The 22158-nt window shown below is 44.5% G+C and overlaps 1 protein-coding gene across 2 annotated transcripts in view; it reads right to left on the bottom strand.

The window, feature by feature from the left end:
* LOC129847208 (SLIT-ROBO Rho GTPase-activating protein 3-like) overlaps nucleotides 1–22158 on the bottom strand; it is a 118194-nt gene that overhangs the window by 54013 nt on the left and 42023 nt on the right. For both annotated transcript variants that reach the window (XM_055915031.1, XM_055915040.1), the window contains exon 3: nucleotides 4656–4818. In XM_055915031.1, the coding sequence (XP_055771006.1) occupies nucleotides 4656–4818 (163 nt within the window). The remainder of the gene's footprint in view (nucleotides 1–4655; nucleotides 4819–22158) is intronic.

The following is a 22158-nucleotide window of genomic DNA, read 5'->3' as shown; positions in this document are numbered from 1 at the left end:
TACCTACATGTACATATTACCTCAACTAACCGGTGCCCCCACACATTGACTCTGTACCGGTACCCCCCTGTATATAGTCTCGCTATTGTTATTTAACTGCAGCGCTTTAATTACTTGTTACTTTTATTTCTTATTCTTATCCATATTTTTTTCAACTGCATTGTTGGTTATGGCCTCGTAAGTAAGCATTTCACTGTAAGGTCTACACCTGTTGTACTCGGCGTATGTGACTAATACAATTTGATTTAAATTATTAAGTAGATAACATCAGTAATGACTCAAGCTGAGAAAAGACACAATCCGCCGTTTCATCTTTTTCCTGTTGTCAACTAATATCCAGATTGTCATTTTGTCATGTCATGTACAGTGTTGTTTTTCAAAAGGAGCCTTGAGAAAGAAGCTGTAACTGATGGAATCTTGACTTGTCAGTGACATTCAGTTTTCCTATCAGCCTTCAAGATGGAGGAGGACTATAAGTAATGTGTTTTATAGAGGACAAATATACTGCAGCACTTACACCCATCCCACACAACCTATCTAGTGATGACGAGTGTGGGGAACACACCTGGTATTGTGGGAGCTCAGTGAGAGAAAGTAATTGCTAGCATGGCGGTACATGCCACAGAAAACAAACTGTTCTTAGATTGAGGCTACAGGGGCATGTGAATCTACCCACATCACACATTACTGTGTTTTCACAGAAAATCAAGTAGGCACAAAGGATATAACACCTTTAATTACTTCACAGAAGTACGACTCTGACTAACCTTCTCAGGAAAGTTTTTTTCTAGAGCACATACCTTGAGTATTTAATCTCAAACTCTAACTCATTGTTAACAGTATCTTTAATACTACCCACACACACATAAAGGATGTTTCACACTCCCACAGTGTACCCATAGCCTCCGCTGTCTAAGACTCCATACTGTTCCAGGCCCTAGCTCTATAGGTATACTAAATCTGATATATGGTCCCTATGCCTCCATGTCTGCTAGGATTTATGGTTCTGCCTGCTATGGTGGCCCTCCCTGTACATAAATCATATGGAGGGTAAAACTGTGGGATCGATAGAGCCAGCAGCACTGCTACACTCTGACTCTACAGCGCAGAGCCAAGCACCAGGGCTAATCTCTAAACATGCGAGCACACACACACACACACGCACACACGCACGCACACACACATATGCACACACGAACAGAGAGAGAGAGAGAGAGACAGGTAGATGCAAGTAAGCTTGCCTGAAGGCAGACACACACCCTTTTCATAATTGACCACACATCATCTATTTTTGTATGGGTTATGCCAACCAGGTTGAAGTTATAACCATCAAAACCAAGCCCTAACATACGCAGGCTGATGAGTCACAATTGAAATGAGCAATCAATCATGTAGGGAGGGGCTCATAGCAAAAGGAGGAGGCGCCAGCTGAGGTAGAATTTTCTGAGCTTTCTTTGATTGGACAATGTTTGTGCGTCCCTCTGTGGTCCGCCCTTTAAACTATACTGAGCAAAGATAGCGAGCCAGAGAGAGTGAGAGAGAGAGAGGCAAATTGTTATTTTATTTTACCTTCATCATCAAAACTCCCAAGGAGGACAGGAAATATGTCATGTTAAATCAGATATGAAAGTGCCTTGGCCTGAACATGATAAGTGGGAAGTTCTTTTTGTGAGAAATATGTGAAAGCCTCCTGGCACCTGGTGAATGGCATTTGTATGCATGGGTGGCTCTGATGTCAGACATACTGCAGAGAGAGAATGTACTGCAGAGGCACTGAGGGAGCAGAGCAGAGAGTGGACAAGTAAGAATATGGATGTGTCAAGTCAGATAGCGCTGGCCTAAAACTGCTCTGGCTGTCGAGACAAAAATAATACATTCATGAAATTCTCTCTATTCTCTCTAAAAATAGAGAAAAAAATTAACACAGCCGGATTGAATTGTTTGTTCTATTTTTCTTGACCGAATTTTGAACTGTGCACCCCACTGAGATCTTGCAGTTCTCGACTGAGCCATGGTTTGGCATGGGTACTTTAAACACCAATAACTACCTGAATATTGTACCTAATTACCTGTAAAAGAGTCAATTACATCTTTGTTAAACAGATTGTGAGACCTTGATACTGTTCCCACGGACGTAAGAAACCAGACATTACCATACCAGACAGGCAACCTAGACCAGTGGTTCCCAACTATTTTCTGTTACTGTACCACCAACTGAATTTTGCTCTGTCGGAGTACCCCTGAAGTACCCCCATTTTACCAGTAGGTCTATGGTCTCATAAGTCTTCTCAATAACCCCCTGTGGATAGGCCAAGTATCCCCAAGGGTCCTAGTACCCCTGGTTGGGAAGCACCGACCTAGACAATCACAGTGTTTCCCCTAGCATTTTTTTCAGCAGTGGTGACAAGTACAGCGGGGGGGGGGGGGGGGGGACATGCTAGATGTTCCCATAGACTTTCAATCATTGAGTCAACGACTATAAAAGTATGTCAGCAGAAATATATATATTTTTTCAATTACATCATATTTTTTGCAGCGGTGGCAACAATTTAGCAGCGGTTTGCCACTGTTTTGAGATATCCATATAGTCAAAATAATGTTTTTTTTTGCAGACTGTTCTGTTGCTTCTACAGCAGCAGGCGGAGGAGGGGGCGGTGTATATATGTTTGTGAGAAGGAGAGCGAGACTAAAAAGTAGCCACGATGGTTTGCGCTAGTCAGAAAAATGTATAACGTTAGATGCTGGTTTTCTTATCATCGCATGACAGTGCCTGTCTTGACTGCATCAAATCGATGTAGAGAAGATAGCTAAGCTAGCCAGCTAGCTAGCCAGATAGCTAGCTAAGTTAGCCAGCTAGCTACTAGCTAATTAAGGCTATAATATGCTGCGCTCCCCATCCTTGTGAACATATAACACCATGATTCAGAACAACAGCTTTCGTGTTGGTTGTTCGTTGTAGCCCACTCCTTCTCATTTAGCGAACTTTTAATTCCGTCATTTTTATTCCATTTTGCATTGATTAGAAATGTCTCACTTCACTTTCTAGACATGGAACCTCTGACTGTAGAGCAGATTTGATTGGTTGACAAAATCAACCAGACTCAGAGGCTACTAAACCTCCAACAGAGAACACCTAACTGAGGAGAGAAATACTACAACAAAGACCTGTTTATTTTTCCCAGAACAGATCCGGTCTAGAAAAGGCCCAGAGTTTTTCCATGGTCAGGTCAAAGGTTAGACGACATGGTCAGGAAAAACTCATTGCCCTATTTATGGAGTATTCATTTATGACTATCTGGATATCAGAAATCTTGGGCAACACCGGGTCTTTCATCATCGGGGCTGCTTGATCGACTTGTAGCCTATTCAGCTCTCTCCTCCATTCATTTACTTGACAGCTACAAAGCTAGGCAGCATATTTTTTTGACATGTTATCCATTGTCACCGCGAGGCCTGCCAGCAAGGACGTGTAGCTCCATTCATATTACCAGCCAGAGGAAAAGCTACTTGAGGGAACTTTACTGACTAACAGGAGGCTGTGTTGTTCTGTTTTCAGCCCTGACTGGTGCTCCCTAAAGCATGTGTAGCTTGTTTCCCCCATTCACATTCCTGCTGACACACACACACACACACACAGTAGTGTGTGAATGGAGGCTGGCAGCGCGGGTTGGGTCTCACCTCTAGGAAACCCTGCCAGGTGTAAACAGGGGTCTGGTGTTTGGGTTAGACCACAGTCATCTCTGCTATGTGCTGACACAGGGCCAGACGCTGCTCACACCAGCAGGGGCCCATGGGTGGTTAGGGGGCCAGGGGGTACCCAACCCTGCTCTATCTTAACCCTACTAGTGCACTACTACTCCACAGGCCACATGGAACTTATTTCTGCCCGACAGAGGTATGCAAATGCAATGTGCTGGAATACGGGACAGCTGATAATGTAGCTTCTCAAAAAACATCACTGCTCACAGTCTCAACCATCAATCTGTATACTAAAGATGGAATGTGGAAAGAATAGAGGAAAATTGGTTCCTTTCAGACTCATTTCAAAGGCTCAGGTGAAAACTGGTTTGAATGTGGTCGTAACCTTAAGCAAAAGGGCAATGAGGTCTGGTGTTATTTGTATATGAATAGGATCTTAGAGAAAGGACAATCGATATTGTCACACCCTGGCCTTAGTTATCTTTGTTTTCATTATTATTTTAGTTAGGTCAGGGTGTGACATGGGGAAGTTTGTGTGTTTTTGTATTGTCTAGGGTGTTGTATGTTTTAGGGGGTTTAGTAGAGTAGATGGTTTAGTGTTCAGTGTAGGTATCATAGGCTTTAGCTGTTTTGTGGGGAATTGTCTATGTCGATGTTCTATGTTGCATGTGTGCACTTAGTTCTTGCTTAGCTTCACGTTCGTCTGTTTGTTGTTTTGTTTCGTTTTCCTTCTTATAATAAAGAGAAGATGTATTTTTCACGCGCTGCGCCTTGGTCCTCTCTCTCTCCCTTTGACGATCGTGACAGATATCATGCCCATTACTGGTCAGCAAACAAACGATAAAAGATAGTGCTCATTTATATCTTCAACTCTGAACACATGAGCACAGGTGATAAGGAGAGGAGTAAACAGAGAGAGACAGGCAGACGGACAGAAGGATGACAGACAGACAGACCTTCTTGAAGAGGCGGATGACGTCCTCGCTGATCTGAGCGAGGCGGACGATGACATTGTTGGTGTAGATGTCGTTGAGGGTGGCGTGGTCCCTGCTTTCCCTCCTGGTCTGGTTCAGTACCAGGTACCAGCAGTTCACACTGGACAGCAGGTGCTGGTCTTTCCTGAACACAACACAGAGAGGAGGTGACGTTAGAGTGATCAGCAAAGGGTTACTGTAACATACTGTATATACCTGTGGTTTGTCTCTGCTTTCATCATTTCAATATGTCTAAGGTCTACTACCTGATTAGGGTGTCTATTCAACAGGCTCAACACATAGGCGTATAAACAGACAGAGTTGATGGTCAGAACAAATATCTGTCCCACAGCAGAAGTCTTCGACTTCACCCTAATAATTTATTTTGTGCACCAGACGGACTGAAAGATTGATGACTTGCCATTAAGTTAAGCATAGCCCATCCCTGGTGAATATGAGTGAGCAGCCTATATTGCCCAGGGTTGCACTGGGTAGACAACACACAGACAACACAACACACAGGCATTGGTGGAGTAAATAAATAGGGCTTCTGAGACTGATTCCTGTTCCTAGTAAACAATACAGCTGCTGCATGATCCCATTGTTGGCTGACTGCAGAGACTTAACCACACTGACATCACACTACGCTGTCGCTTTCTCTGCCTCTCTCTCTCCCTCACGTATTCCCCCTTTCTCTGTCACGATCGTGTACTGGAGAGAATGAGGACCAAGGCGCAGCTGGATAAGAATACATCTTCTCTTTTAATGAAACGAACGAAGATGAACATGGAACGAAAAAACACTATTACAAACAAACAAAATAACAAAACGACCGTGAAGCTACAAACGTTGTGCATAGACAGACAGGCTACAAACGTTCTGACATAGACAATTACCCACAATTAATGAGAGCCTATGGCTACCCTAAATAAGGCTCCCAATCAGAGACAACCGACATCAGCTGTCTCTAATTGGGAACTCATTCAGGTAACCATAGACTCTTCTAGATCACTCACCAACATAGACAACGCTAGACATCTACACTAAACACAAAACCATATTTTACACCCCATAACCCCTTTACCAAATAAACATCAAAAACCAACAAAACATAAACATTACCCATGTCACACCCTGACCTAACTAAAATAATAAAGAAAACAAAGAATAATAAGGCCAGGGCGTGACATAACCCCCCCCTTGAGGCGCGAACTCCGGGCGCACCATACACAGTCTAGGGGAGGGTCTGGGTGGGCTCCCCTCCACGGTGGCGGCTCCGGCTCTGGTCGTAGTCCCCTCGTCACCACAGTACCTAACCACCTCCTAGGCTTTCTCCAAACGACCCCCCTCCACATTAACCCCATTGCATTCAGGGGCAGTTCCGAACTAAGGGGCAGTACCAGGGTAAGAGGCAGTACCAGGGTCAGGGGCAGTACCAGGGTCAGGGGCAGTACCAGGGTCAGGGGCAGTACCAGGGTAAGGGGCAGCACCAGGGTAAGGGGCAGCACCAGGGTAAGGGGCAGCTCCGGACTGAGTAATGGCAGCTCCGGACTGAGGGACTGCAGCTCCTGACTGAGGGACTGCAGCTCCGGACTGAGGGACGGCCCATGGCTGGCTGACAGATCTGGCTGCTCATGGCTGGCTAACGGATCTGGCTGCTCATGGCGGGCTAACTGATCTGGCTGCTCATGGCTGGCTGACGGATCTGGCTGCTCATGGCTGGCTGACGGATCTGGCTGCTCATGGCTGGCTGACGGATCTGGCTGCTCATGGCTGGCTGACGGATCTGGCTGCTCATGGCTGGCTGACGGATCTGGCTGCTCATGGCTGGCTGACGGATCTGGCTGCTCATGGCTGGCTGACGGATCTGGCTGCTCATGGCTGGCTGACGGATCTGGCTGCTCATGGCTAGCTGACGGATCTGGCTGCTCATGGCTAGCTGACGGATCTGGCTGCTCATGGCTAGCTGACGGATCTGGCTGCTCATGGCTAACTGACGGATCTGGCTGCTCATGGCTAGCTGACGGATCTGGCTGCTCATGGCTAGCTGACGGATCTGGCTGCTCATGGCTAGCTGACGGATCTGGCTGCTCATGGCTGGCTGACTGATCTGGCTGCTCCTGTCTGGTTGGCGGCTCTGGCAGATCCTGTCTGGTTGGCGGCTCTGGCAGATCCTGTCTGGTTGGCGGCTCTGGCAGATCCTGTCTGACGGACGGCTCTAGCGGCTCCTGTCTGGCTGGCGGCTCTAGCGGCTCCTGTCTGGCGGACGGCTCAGTGGGCTCATGGCAGACGGGCGGCTTTGCAGGCTCATGGCAGACGGGCGGCTTTGCAGGCTCATTGCAGACGGATGGCTCAGATGGCGCTGGGGAGACGGATGGCTCAGATGGCGCTGGGGAGACGGATGGCTCAGATGGCGCTTGGCAGACGGGCAGTTCAGTCATTGTAGTGCAGACGGCAGACTCCTGCCGGCTGAGGCGCACTGTAGGCCTGGTGCGTGGTGCCGGGACTGGTGGCACCGGGCTGGGGACACGCATCTCAGGGCTAGTGCGGGGAGCAGCAACAGGACGCACAGGACTCTGGGGACTCACAGGAGGCTTGGTGCGTGGTTTAGACACTGGTGGTAAAGGGCTGGAGACACGCACCATATAGCTAGTGCGTGGAGGAGGCACTGGTGGTACTGGATTGGGGCGGGGAGGTGGCGCCGGAAATACCGGACCGTGCAGGCGTACTGGCTCCCTTGAACGCCGAGCCTGCCCAACCTTACCTGGTTCTATGCTCCCCGTCGCCTGAACAGTGCGGGGAGGTGGAATAACCCGCACCGGCCTATGTAGGCGAACCGGGGACACCATGCGTAAGGCTGGTGCCATGTACGCCGGTCCGAGGAGACGCACTGGTGACCAGATGCGTTGGGCCGGCTTCATGACATATGGCTCAACGCTCAGTCTAGCCCGGCCGATACGTGGAGCTGCAATGTACCGAACCGGGCTATGCACGCGTACAGGAGACACCGTGCGCTCTACTGCGTAACACGGTGTCTGCCCGTACTCTCGCTCTCCACGGTAAGTACAGGGAGTAGGCGCAGGTTTCCTACCTGACTTCGCCACACTCCCTTTAAGGCCCCCCCCAAGAAATTTTTGGGTTGTACTCACGGGCTTCCAGCCTTGTCTCCGTGCTGCCTCCTCATATCGCCTCCTCTCGGCTTTCGCTGCCTCCAGCTCTTCACGAGGGAGGCGATATTCTCCAGGTTGATCCCACGGCCCCTTACCATCCAGTATCTCCTCCCATGTCCAGAAATCCTTTATGGGTAGGTCCTGTTGCCTTGTTTTCCGCTGCTTGGTCCGATGGTGGGTAATTCTGTCACGGTCGTTTGTTGTTTTTGTTCGTTTTGTTAAAGTGTTTTGTGTCGTGTTTATTTTTCGTCATCTTTAAAAAATAAAAGAAGATGGCTTATTTTCCAAGTGCTGCGTTTTGGTCCGTCAATCCTCCACACGATCGTGACATTCTCTTTCTCTGCTTCTCTCTCTCCCTCACTTATTCCCCCTTTCTCTTTCTCTGCTTCTCTCTCTCCCTCACTTATTCCCCCTTTCTCTTTCCCTGCTTCTCTCTCTCCCTCACTTATTCCCCCTTTCTCTTTCTCTGCTTCTCTCTCTCCCTCACTTATTCCCCCTTTCTCTTTCTCTGCTTCTCTCACTCCCTCACTTATTCCCCCTTTCTCTTTCTCTGCCTCTCTCTCCCTCACTTATTCCCCCTGTCTCTTTCTCTGCTTCTCTCTCTCCCTCACTTATTCCCCCTTTCTCTTTCTCTGCCTCTCTCTCTCCCTCACTTATTCCCCCTTTCTCGTTCTCTGCTTCTCTCTCTCCCTCACTTATTCCCCCTTTCTCTTTCTCTGCTTCTCTCTCTCCCTCACTTATTCCCCCTTTCTCTTTCTCTGCTTCTCTCTCTCCCTCACTTATTCCCCCTTTCTCTTTCTCTGTTTCTCTCTCTCCCTCACTTATTCCCCCTTTCTCTTTCTCTGCCTCTCTCCATCTCTCTCTCTCTTTTATTTAATTCCCTCCTTATATATCTCTGTTCCCTTTCTGCCATCTCTCCCTCCCTCCCTGCCTCTCCCGCTCTCTTTCCCTCCCTCTACGGCACATGTCAATCTCATTCCACGGAGGGACGAGTGTCTGCGGGTTTTTGCTCTTCCCTTGTACTTGACTGATGAATTAAGGTCACTAATTAGTAAAGAACTCCCCTCACCTGGTTGTCTAGGTCTTAATTGAAAGGAAAAAACAAAAATCTGCAGACACTAGGCCTTCCATGGAATGAGTTTGACTCCCCTGCTCTACAGTGATGGCGCTAGCCTAGAACAGACGCCATTAGTTTCTCCTCGCAGCGCTCCAGTTTGACACAGCATTGATTGCTTAAATCCTTAACGCTGGTTACCATAATGACCCTGAGAGGCATGGGCTCTGACTGAAGCGTAATCAGCTTTCACTACATCCCCCTCCAGTGTATGTTCACACACACACACACGTGCACTCATACACAGTCACACACAAACACAATGCCCCCCCCCCCCCCACACACACTGATAGCAGCAGAGGGTTTCACTGAGCCGTGGTGAAAACTGCACATGTACTTACTGCAAAGAAAAATGGTGAGCACTAACATCAAAGGCTCCCCTCTACAGAGAGCTTCCGCAATGCTAATCACCTCTAAGAAGCTGGTATCTGTCTGCTCTAGAGTGCTGCTACCATTATTCCCCCACTTACCCCCACAGCAAGACACCACAATGGACACAGCTAATATACTGTACAGCCATATGGTTCTACCACAACCATATATACATACTCTCAGACTCTGGCAAGATGCTATAGCAGGTCAACTCACCGTTTGAGGAAGGATGCTCGGTGCGACGAAGAAGTTCGACAGAAAATGGATGTGTCTAATATTATACTATGAAAGCAGGCTTTCAGACTTCTGCATTTGCTGAGACAGGTCTGATTGAGCATTCTCCAGCTGATCACAGGTTTGGAATCAAAAGGAATGGGAAAGTAATTTGAATGAGATGAGAAAATCTCCCAATTAAACCAAATTGGGATCAGTTCAATAATCAAGAGGTCACCAGTGATAATAGAATGATTAAACTGAACTTTCTGTTGCTATGGCAAAGTGATTAATTGTCTCAGAGAGACTCGATAGAGGAAACAATAGACCCGAGGGTGACTTTCTAACTACAATAGAAACTCAATGTGATGAATCATGTTTTCCTTGCCTTCTGGGATGGCCTATTTCCTGTCTCAGCACAGCCCTCATTCCGTAACATTTCCGGTTGAGTGAACTATCTGGCTGTTAGAGTCGTAGCTCCTCGCTGTGTAATTGGTGTTTGTGGATGAGAGGCCTAGAGACCAGGCACCTCTATCCTCTCCTAATCCCTTAGAGTGGCCAGAGATGCTTAATCCCCTCCTTAAACACAACCAGGCTCTCTCTCTCACACACACACACACACACACACACACACACACACACACACACACACACACACACACACACACACACACACACACACACACACACACACACACACACACACACACACACCCTAGTCATCCAAGCAACAAGAGTCCATTCACAAGGCTCTCTGTCAATAGTACTGTACTCCTCTTCCCAATGGTTTGGCAAAAACGCTGAGCAGGCATCGCCAAACTATAATCCCTGATAAAATATTAATCTGCTCGTAAAATCACTTATTTTCCCTGAATATTAAAATAAAGTCAGTTGTTTACCGTGACAGGAGCTCAGGGCGACAGACAGACAGACAGACAGACAGACAGACAGACGGACGGACGGAGACAGACGGAGACAGACGGAGACAGACAGACAGACAGACAGACGGAGACAGACGGAGACAGACAGACAGACGGGGAGAGACAGACAGACAGACAGATGGAGACAGACAGACAGACGGAGAGAGATGGGGAGGGAGGGAGCTCCAATGCTCTGTGACAAAGCAGCCTATTTATTGTGACATTCAATGCAGCACTGAAACTGCCAACGCTGCAAAAACCCACCCACCCACACCACGAGACCATAACTATAAGCAGAGCCTCCGAAAAGAGACATCTGAGAATCTGGCCAGGCCCGTCACTGTTTCTCTGGGCTGTGGGTTAAACCCTTTTCCTGGGGGAAGAGACAAAAGGACACAGGCTCTCTTCTCCCCAGCTGCCTTCCTCATTTCACAGGAACTTGGAGCAAAAAGGCAAGCAATTAGGCTTGTGTGGCTGCAGCAGGACACATCTCTGCTCTGGGAGAGAGAGGAAGGGAGCTGATTATTTTCACAGAGTAATAAATGCAGCCCTGGTTTATAGTAATGGAGCAGTGGGTTGTAGACCCACAGGTCACAACTAGCATTACTATAACAGTGCCTCCTTATCAGACAGACAGTATGATCCTAAGTCAGACCTCAGTAGGCTCAGGCGGTATACCATATATTCCGTATACTAGGGTATTTGGTTTTTCAATACCATCAATATTGTCAAAACTATTTCTTTGAGGTTTTACTACACATTTTAATATTTGTAACTACTTTTTAAGTAAATACCTGCAGATAACTTGTGCAATATGTTAGAAGATTGCGTTCTTCATTCCACCTATAACATTATTTTACATTATGAAACTTACCGTAGTTCAGTCACGTGTTTGTATGTAAATAGCACAACTGGATAAAGCAGGAGCAGGTGAGTCCAGCTGTGTATTGACAGGGGTCAACAGTGTGGGTTTTATTCAATTGAGTGATCAGGGACGTGCGACTATAGTTTTCCTTAACAGAAAATACATTCGTGTAACACATTTGGCAGCAAATAGCTTCATTTTCATCAGTTAACAACAGATGTGCAACGCTATTTTGCTGTCAGCCACACAAGTAGGCTAAATGAGCAATCAATTAAAAAACAAGGTATTTTTGCCAAAACTATGCATGGACATCATATTTCTGTTTATTGTAGAAAGAATGTAGCCAGATACATTTCTTAATGTTTTTCTTAAAGTTACTCTTGCATTTTACCGTAGAAAAGTAGGATGGCTACAATGAAAAGTAGCTACACATCAGTCAGAGCGTTGTCTGCTGATAAAATGTCCTTGCGTGAATTCTCATTTGAGTGGAAATTAGTCTGATGCCGAGCAGAAATTACAATAAAAAAGCATTTTAGATATGCGTATACAAAAGATATGTCTTTTGTATCTTTTAATCTTTTATCATTGTATCTTTTTTTACTATGCGCATTTTCATGGAACAGTTCCATTTCAATAATAAAGTTTTAGTTTCGGGAAAAGCATTGTTACGTGGTTAATCATAACATTCTGAATTAAAATGATAAAATTCTAAAAGTTAAAAGTCACCTCAAGATCAACAGCCTTTGTAATATGGGAACTAAAGAAATTCGCACATGGAACTCATAGTCTATAGGCCAATGCAGCTATAGGCCTATAACTTCCATTGCTCTTTCACATCGAGGATTGGTGATTATCAAGGGGGAGATTGTTGGAATGATTTTTCCAATAACTTTTTCCAATAGTGAGGAACTATAGTATTAATAAATTATCATTCATTAGCAGTCGATGTAAAAAAAAAAAACGAACACTTTCCCACATTTCCGTGCAGCAGGCCAAGTATGTCTATGCGTGCTCAGGCGCACGCTCTCCCTCAACATTATTAGGACAGTGGTTGCAGTCCAAACACTTAAAAGACACACCCTATCCCCTCAGCCCTCAAATTAAGTGGACACTTCTGATGACGTATCATGACGTCTGACGAGTATACACTTGCAAGGCAAGAGGCGAGGGAGGGAGGAAGGAATGATTTTTAAATGGACAACCCTTGGCCAGAAATGCGTCACTCGTTCACCCCGCGATGATTGTGTTTTCAGCCACCGGTAGCTTGATTGCTTTATATGCGCTACAGTCAATTATGAGTGGATGTCTTCTTATATTAAATATATAATTATCAATATACGCCTACTGTATGATAGCTAGCAAATGAATTAGCTATCTAACGTTACGCTGCCTAGCTGGAAGTTCTGAAGAAGGAAAATGTTTTATTTCTACAATTTCCAAAAGACAACCAACGGCACTTGTTTGTGCCGTCATGTGCATTAGTAGCTGACTTTTCTTAGTGGATGTACAATTGCCGCGAATTGAATTATGGGGAGTTTCAAGCCCCGGAGTGAACATAACTGTACACTCCCAAAGCCGACTAAAAACGAGGGCTGAAGTGCTTATGTTGCAAACTTCCCTTGCTTGGCTAATCATTTGGACCACCCGCCAAGATGGCAACGGGGATTCCCCCAAGGGCATAAGGCGAGGGTAAGTGGATGAGGGTGTGTATTTTATGTGTTTGGACTTCTGCCAGATAAACCAGACACATGCTCATTGCTCATGTGGAGCACTCCAAAGAAAAGACAATGTTTTTTTTGTTTTTTTACAAATCTCATAAAAAGCTATGAAATAAACCAAAACTTTTTCTCACAAGTGTAGCAGGTTGTGAACTCTGCAAACAATGTTTCCACTCTGAGAATGGTAAATGACTGTAATAAATTAATGTAACCAAATGATGGGGATTAATGGTACATTTACTACAGGTGACATATGTAATGGGGAACTGATTAAAACAAATAATCTAAGGGCAAATAACTCGCCGATATCTTTGACAGCGGAGACTTGCCTATATCTTTGCCACATACCCCTCCCCTTCTTGTCTCAACATTTTAAATTATACTCAAGACACTATCTTCACACATTTTAGATGCTTTTCAATGACAGCTGCAAATAATCAGCTAGGCCCATTGCCATGCACGCTGTCCAAATGCTGGGGTTCCCAAATAGGCATAGACCTACAAGCTTGTGTATAGACAGGAGTAATTATATTTATTTGCATTTACTTCCCTATTGTACACAACGCTATGCCATTAATCTCCTGTTCCATTTGTTTTCATTATCAATTTTCTTTCGTTGTCCAGAAGCCAAAGTTAGAATCCTAGTCATATTAGCAACCCATCCTATTTGTTGCATCTTTAGATTCCCCCTCTTTCTACGTAAATTCCTGAAATAGATTTTCATCTCTGTCACATATGGAACTGCTATCAGGTGTGCTGTTTAGAATGGTGTTTTGCCAGCTGCGCTGTTTAGAATGGTGTTTTCCCACAAGTTATTTTGGCCATTATTTGAAAATTATGTTTTATTGTCTGCTTCATTACATGAGTTGCATGCTCTGATGCATTAACATAATCTACAGTTGAAGTCGGAAGTTTACATACACCTTAGCCAAATACATTTAAACTCAGTTTTTCACAATTCCGGACATTTAATCCTAGTAAAAATTCTAAGTCTTATTTCAGTTAGGATCACCACTTTATTTTAAGAATGTGAAATGTCAGAATAATTGTAGAGAGAATGATTTATTTCAGCTTTTATTTCTTTCATCACATTCCCAGTGGGTCAGAAGTTTACATACACTCAATTAGTGTTTGGTAGCATTGCCTTTAAATTGTCTAATTTGGGTCAAACGTTTTGGTTAGCCTTCCACAACCTTCCCACAATAAGTAGGGTGAATTTTGGCCCATTCCTCCTGACAGAGCTGGTGTAACTGAGTCAAGTGTGTAGGCCTCCTTGCTTGCACACGCTTTTTCAGTTCTGCCCAAAAAAATTCTATTGGATTGAGGTCCACTCGTTTTACTGTGGATATAGATACTTTTGTACCAGTTTCCTCCAGCATCTTCACAAGGTCCTTTGCTGTTGTTCTGGGATTGATTTGCACTTTTCGCACCAAAGTACATTCATCTCTACGAGACAGAACGCAATCTCCTTCATGAGAGGTATGACGGCTGCGTGGTCCCATGGTGTTTATACTTGCGTTCTATTGTTTGTACAGATGAGTTTGAAGGTAGGCCTCGACATACAACCACAGGTACACCTCCAATTGACTCAAATTATGTTGATTAGCCTATCAGAAGCTTCTAACATTACTTTCCCCCCCCCCCCAGCTGTTTAAAGGCACAGTCAACTTAGTGTATGTAAACTTCTGACCTACTGGAATTGTGATACAGTGAATTATAATTGAAATAATCTGTCTGTAAACAATTGTTGGAAAAATGACTTGTGTCATGCACAAAGTAGATGTCCTAACTGACTTGCCAAAACTATAGTTTGTTAACAATAAATTTGTGGAGTGGTTGAAAAATGAGTTTTAATGACTCCAACCTAAGTGTGTGTAAACTTCCGACTTAAACTGTACATTTGGGTGGACGTCCTAATGGGTTATGCACCTAATACATATGGGTCAGTTACATTTCTAAAATGGCTGGTAAATTAAAATCTTCCAGGTCACATTGTCCGGCTCCACATTTTCCTAATGGAAACCCTGGTGTGTGTGTGCGTGCATCTCAAGTGTGGGTGTTTGCGTGTGTGTTCGTGCAATTTGTCTAATTTGGGTCAAACGTTTCGGGTAGCCTTCCACAAGCTTCCCACCAGAAGTAGCCTTCCACAAGCTTCCGTTTCGGGTAGCCTGAGTCAGGTTTGTAGGCCTCCTTGCTCGCACGTGCTTTTTCAGATCTGTCCATAAATTTTCTATAGGATTGATGTCAGGGCTTTGTGATGGCCACTCCAATACCTTGACTTTGTTGTCCTTAAGCCATTTCACCAAAACTTTGGAAGTATATTTGGGGTTACTGTCCATTTGGAAGACCCATTTGCGACCATGCTTTAACTTCCTGACTGATGTCTTGATGTTGCTTCAATATATCCACATCATTTTCCTGCTTCATGATGCCATCTATTTTGTGAAGTGCACCAGTCCCTCCTGCAGCAAAGCACCCCCACAACATGATGCTGCCAACCCCGTGCTTCATGGTTGGGATGGTGTTCTTCGGCTTGCAAGCCTCCCCCTTTTTCCTCCAAACAAAACGATGGTCATTATTGGCAAACAGTTCTGTTTTTCAGACCAGAGGACATTATGGCCAAAAAGTATGATCTTTGTCCCCATGAGCAGTTGCAAACCGTAGTAAGTTTTTTTATGGCGGATTTGGAGCACAAAGTAGATGTCCTAACCGACTTTCCACAAATTTCTTGTTAACAAACTATAGTTTTGGCGTGGTTGAAAAATGAGTTTTAATGACTCCAACCTAAGTGTATGTAAACGTTCGACTTCAACTGTATATACACACCTGTTCTGAAAGGCCCCAGAGTCTGCAACATCACTAAGCAACACCACCAAGCACGCGGCACCATAAAGACCAAGGAGCTCTCCAAACAGTTGTGGAGAAGTACAGATCAGAGTTGGGTTATAAAAAAGTATCCGAAACCTTGAACATCCCACAGAGCAGCATTAAAAAATGGAAAGAATATGGCACCACAACAAACCTGCCAAGAGAGGGCCGCCCACCAAAACTCATGGACCAGGCAAGCAAGGCATCAATCAGAGAGGCAACAAAGAGGCCAAAGATAATCCCGAAGGAGCTGCAAAGCTCCACAGCAGAGATTGGAGTATCTGTCCATAGGACCACTAAGCTGTACACTGCACAGAGCTGGGCTTTATGGAAGAGTGGCCAAAATAAAGCCATTACTAAAAAAAAAAATCAAACACGTTTGGTGTTCACCAAAAGGCATGTGGGAGATTCCCCAAACATATGGAAGAAGGACTCTGGTCACAAGAGGCAAAAATTTAGCTTTTTGGCCATCAAGGAAAAAGCTATGTCTGGCGCAAACCCAACACCTCTCATCCTCCCGAGAACATCATCCCCACAGTGAAGCATGGTGGTGGCAGCATCATGCTGTAGGGATGTTTTTCCATCGGCAGGGCCTGGAAAACTGGTCAGAATTGATGGAATGATGGATGGCGCTAAATACAGGGACATTCTTGAGGGAAACCTGTTTCAGTCTTGCAGAGATTTGAGACTGGGACAGAGGTTCACCTTCCAGCAGGACAATGACCCTAAGCATACTGCTAAAGCAACACTTGAGTGGTTTTAAGGGGAAACATTTAAATGGTTTGGAATGGCCTAGTCAAAGCCCAGACCTCAATCCACTTGAGAATCTGTGGTATGACTTAAAGATTGCTGTACACCAGCGGAACCCATCCTTGATAAATCGGCAAAAATTCCAGTGGCTAGATGTGCCAAGCTTATAGAGACATACCCCAAGAGACTTGTAGCTGTAATTGCTGCAAAAGGTGGCTCTACAAAGTATTGGCTTTGGGGGGTGAATAGTTATGCACGCTCAAGTTTTATTTTGTCTTATTTCTTGTTTGTTTCACAATAAAAAAATATTTTTCATCTTCCAAGTGGTAGGCATGTTGTGTAAATCAAAATGATACAACCCCCCCCAAAAAATATATTTTAATTCCAGGTTGTAAGGCAACAAAGTAGGAAAAATGTGAAGGGGGTGAAAACTTTCGCAAGCCACAGTACATGTCAACCTCAATTACCTCATACCACTGTACATCGACTCGGTACTGGTACCCCGTGTATATAGCCAAGATATTACTCATTGTGTATTTATTCCCCGTGTCATTATCTTTCTATAATTCTTCTCTCTGCATTGTTTGGAAGGACCCGTAAGTAAGCATGTCACTGTTAGTCTACACCTGTTGTTTACAAACAGGTGTTAGTCTTCACCTGTTGTTTACAAACAGGTGTTAGTCTTCACCTGTTGTTTACAAACAGGTGTTAGTCTTCACCTGTTGTTTACAAACAGGTGTTAGTCTTCACCTGTTGTTTACAAACAGGTGTTAGTCTTCACCTGTTGTTTACAAACAGGTGTTATTTTACACCTGTTGTTTACAAACAGGTGTTATTTTACACCTGTTGTTTACAAACAGGTGTTTGTAAACAACGGGTGAAGACTAACAGTGACCTGCTTACTTACAGGCACACACACATACGCACACACACAAGAACCCTGCCTGGTTCTGCAGATACTGATGTCATCCAGCTGAGGTTGTAAACCAAAGGGATATGGGACTACAAGCCTGTCACACTTTCCCTTGGAGAGGAGTTTGATGTTTGCAGTTAACACACCCAGTCTCTCTTTCTGACAGGGATATAGTTTAACCTTTAACACTATAGTTTAACTCTAACGCTGGACCACCGGGGAACGACTCAGTGATGTGGGCTGTACAGATGATTAGGGGCTGTACAGTCAGTGAGCTGGTTAGGACAGGTGGGCACACAGAACGGAGGCTGCTTGGTTCTCACTAATGTCCGTAAATTAGAAATGCAATGGTGCAAAGCAATCTGTATAGACAGAATATTATGTACAGTATGTACTGTAGTCTAGCCTAATAAATATTAATTCTAAGTATTTGGTGGAATGCAGATTGGCAGCCCTTGGTCTGCCTCTGCCCCACAGGCAAGTACACCAACCAAGCAACCCCATGCATAACGCTTAGCAGTCTTCTGGGAGTCACTGGGAAGTTGATGCTCTCTCTTATTCATAATATTATGAATAATTAGTGAAGGAATCACTGGCACATGGCCATGAATACTGTGCATCAATTATGAACCTTTCAGATGATGTAGGCTCAAACTTAACTCAATCAGCAGGAAAGCCTTATTATCTGAAATCCATTTATCAAATTTACATTTTACTCATTTAGCAGATACTCTTATCCAGAGCGACTTACAGTGCATTCATCTTAAGACAGTTAGGTGGGACAACCACATATCACAGTCATAGTTGTACATGTTCCTCAATAAAGGAGCTATCAGCAAGGTCAGAGCTAGTAAGGGGGAAAAAAGTCAAGTGCGAGTGTTAGTTCACGACGGGATCGGTATTTGGACCGATTAATAAAATGCGATATTGGATTAAATGTCAAAGGTAATCAATAAAACTCAGAGTTATGTGCTGTAGCTACATATTGCATTGCAGTATGGTCTGGTCAGGTTTTTAATACAAAACAGTACTGTTTTTATTCATAATGAAAAACCATGAAACGTCAGTCTCATGTTTTGCAGTAACTTGTACATGTGTTGTGTTTTGAAGCCAGACAGGGATCTGGACAGAGATCTCAGGCAGCAACATCAAATGGAACTAGGGTTAAGAAAAATAAGGAGGCCACCAGTGTTTGTAGTCAAGCAGAACGAGCGCGGAGGAGACAATCTGGCTCGGCGCGATACCGAGACAATCATTAATGACCCCCTCCTACCCACACATGCATAAAGGCAGGCATATACACGGACACACACAACACAACACTTGCACACAGGCAGGCAAACACATGAACACACAGGATTGGACATTAATGCAGGCTTTATCTTATCTTTCTCAGACAGGCTATGTTTCCTTTCAATATGACATGAGCTGCTTTCTAATGGCTTGCTTGCTGTTGATAATGTGCGATCCCTGTTTTGACTGATAGACCATATTCAGACATTTTAGTTTAATAGGTGGTGATTAAAATCCCCATTTAATGATAAACCCCAAAACGGTTCCTCAACCAATTTATTTTGTCTGTCTCATAGACATTGAAGATCATTCTAGGAGCAATAGGAAGTTCCCGAAGCCCCACAGATGAAATGGTTTAAAGTGATAGTTCACTCAACAATCAAAGTGTGTCTGATCTTCAAGTGGTCTAATGTCAAGATAAGTCCACGTCACGTCTGTTGTGTAGATCCAGCAATATGTAAAAAATGAAAACGCTAGGGACCATTTAAGGGCAGTGCAAGCCTTCCCTCACTCTCTGACAGTGAGGCCAACATTTGATGTAATAGAAAATAGACTTCTGGTAATTGGTGTTTTGGTGGGGGTTGGGTGAGCTGACTGGGACCAGACTGACAGATCCCAAGCAGAGATCCAGGCAGGCTGGAACAGTAGGGGCTGAGCTGAGCTGCAGGTATCGCTTGCATACTGATGCCCTCAGCTTTTCCCTTCATGTGGCCAATCAGAGGCGGGTGTTGGTATACTTCACCCTCATCTTAATTAGTTGAGAGACACTAGAGCTGCCTGATATGTTAATGTAGATGAGCCAAGAGGAGACCTAGCAAACAGACAGCATCATGGCAGTGCAGCTGTAAACTACAGTGGCATTGAGCATCACATCAGTGACTGCTGTCATAAACTCAGCTCATAAAGCCGTATTTGTATGGTATGGGTTAAGCCAATAAGACCGGGGCATTAACCTAGCAGCTCAATGTGGACCTCTGCCTGGCTGAACAGAGTCTAATTGTGCTGTTTTAATTTCCGATAGTGCTGTGCAGTGTATAGCCATGCATGAGTTGCTAGGCACCGGAGAAGTCATGCTGCTCATGGCCTATCCTTCCACAGAGAGATGGGCTGCTGCGGAAACTCAGAAATATCCACAGAGAGACAAAAGATCAGGGGAAAAACTGAGAGTTGGGGCTTGTTTGTATCTAAACTAAAGAGACAGTGAGACCATGGTGAAAGAGAGGACACGTGAGTGCATGCATATTTGAGAGGTAGCCAAGAGTATCCATAGTACATATGTGTTGTGTGTGACATACGTTTGGACACACCTACTCATTCAATGTTTTTTCTTTTATTTTTACTATTTTCTACATTGTATAATGATAGTGAAGACATCAAAACTATGAAATAACACATATGGAATCATGTAGTAACCAAAAAAGTGTTAAACAAATCAAAATATATTTTAGATTTTTCAAAGTAGTAACTCTTTGCCTTGATGACAACTTTGCACACTCATGGCATTCTCTCAACCAGCTTCACTTGGAATGCTTTTCCAACAGTCTTGAAGGAGTTCCCATATGTGACCCGATTCAGGAAACTAGACGTATGTCACAAGTCACGACTTCACAGGAGAGCCATTTGAACATAAAAAATATTTTTGGGGGCAGAAATGCCTTCTCGAACATGTGAACTTTCATGTGCCTTAATAACAAACTTGTATGCCATCTGTAAATAACAATACAATTGTTAAATTACGAGCCTTGTTGGTTAAGCCACAGAAAAAGAAGCAACCTTCCAACTAGCCATGATTGGCTGAGATAATGAGTGGGCTGGACATGCCTAGAGAGGAGTTTGGATTGGTCTGCCATATTGAAGGCTTCTGTCTATTTGAGCTCATCATTTACATTTAAGTCATTTAGCAGACGCTCTTATCCAGAGCGACTTACAAATTGGTGCATTCACCTTATGATATCCAGTGGAACAGCCACTTTACAATAGTGCATCTAAATCTTTTAAGGGGGGGGGGGGGGGGGGTTAGAAGGATTACTTTATCCTATCCTAGGTATTCCTTAAAGAGGTGGGGTTTCAGGTGCCTCCGGAAGGTGGTGATTGACTCCGCTGACCTGGCGTCGTGAGGGAGTTTGTTCCACCATTGGGGTGCCAGAGCAGCGAACAGTTTTGACTGGGCTGAGCGGGAACTGTACTTTCTCAGAGGTAGGGAGGCGAGCAGGCCAGAGGTGGATGAACGCAGTGCCCTTGTTTGGGTGTAGGGCCTGATCAGAGCCTGAAGGTACGGAGGTGCCGTTCCCCTCACAGCTCCGTAGGCAAGCACCATGGTCTTGTAGCGGATGCGAGCTTCAACTGGAAGCCAGTGGAGAGAGACTCAGTCTGTGTTGGTAATCCTGATGAACGCAGATTTTTTTTAAATGTATTGTTTAGTGGAACTGCATAAGTGTTGCTCTCCACTTTCTGGAAGATCACGTTTTGAAATCAGTGGAATTAGAGTATGATAGCTAAAAAGATGGAGAAAACACCTGTCTCCGGATTACATCTTCAAACTATGGCATTCCTGACAGTGAGACACATTCATCATGCATGATGATGTATACAGGTAAGATAGCTAGCTACATTTTCAGATATTACACATTTCTAATTTTGACAGAAAGTGGTTTCATTTCAAGCTAAAGTGTACTGTTAGCTAGCTAGCTAATGTTAGCTGGCTGGCTCCCTAGCTGACATTATTATTCGTTTCCCAGAGCTGTTTGTTTTTCTAGTTAGAGCCTAATGTTAGCTAGCTAACATTGCACATGGTTGGTTAGCTCCCAGCAATGTGGCATTGTTGGCACTTTGTTCATTGTTGTTTAACTAGCTAATGTTAGCTGGCTGATCTTAAATGTTGTTTACCTAGCTAGGTTCATTGTATACCTAGCTTGCTATATGTCTTAAGCTAAAGTGTACTGTTCGCTAGCTAGCTAACATTAGCTGGCTGGCTTCCTAGTTTACAAGTTGATCAACTATCAAAGCAGAATTACATCCCCATTGTTTCTCAATGCAGTGTATGATACACCATTTTGAGTCTCTACTTGATCCAATGTAAGAAACACCATTTCACATTTTGCTACATAAGACCTAATCCAGGTGGTGAGTCACATATGCTGAGCACTTGTTGGCTGAGGTCAGGTGATTGTGGAGGCCAGGTCATCTGATGCAGCATTCCATCACTCCTTCTTGGTCAAATAGCCCTCACACAGCCTAGAGGTGTTTGTCCTGTTGAAAAACAAATGATAGTCCCACTAAGCGCAAACCA

This window comes from Salvelinus fontinalis, chromosome 3 (genome assembly GCF_029448725.1).
Source record: "Salvelinus fontinalis isolate EN_2023a chromosome 3, ASM2944872v1, whole genome shotgun sequence".
Classification (NCBI taxonomy): Eukaryota; Metazoa; Chordata; class Actinopteri; order Salmoniformes; family Salmonidae; genus Salvelinus; species Salvelinus fontinalis.
Note: the sequence above shows the minus strand (reverse complement) of the source record. Positions and strands in the feature narration are given on the sequence as shown.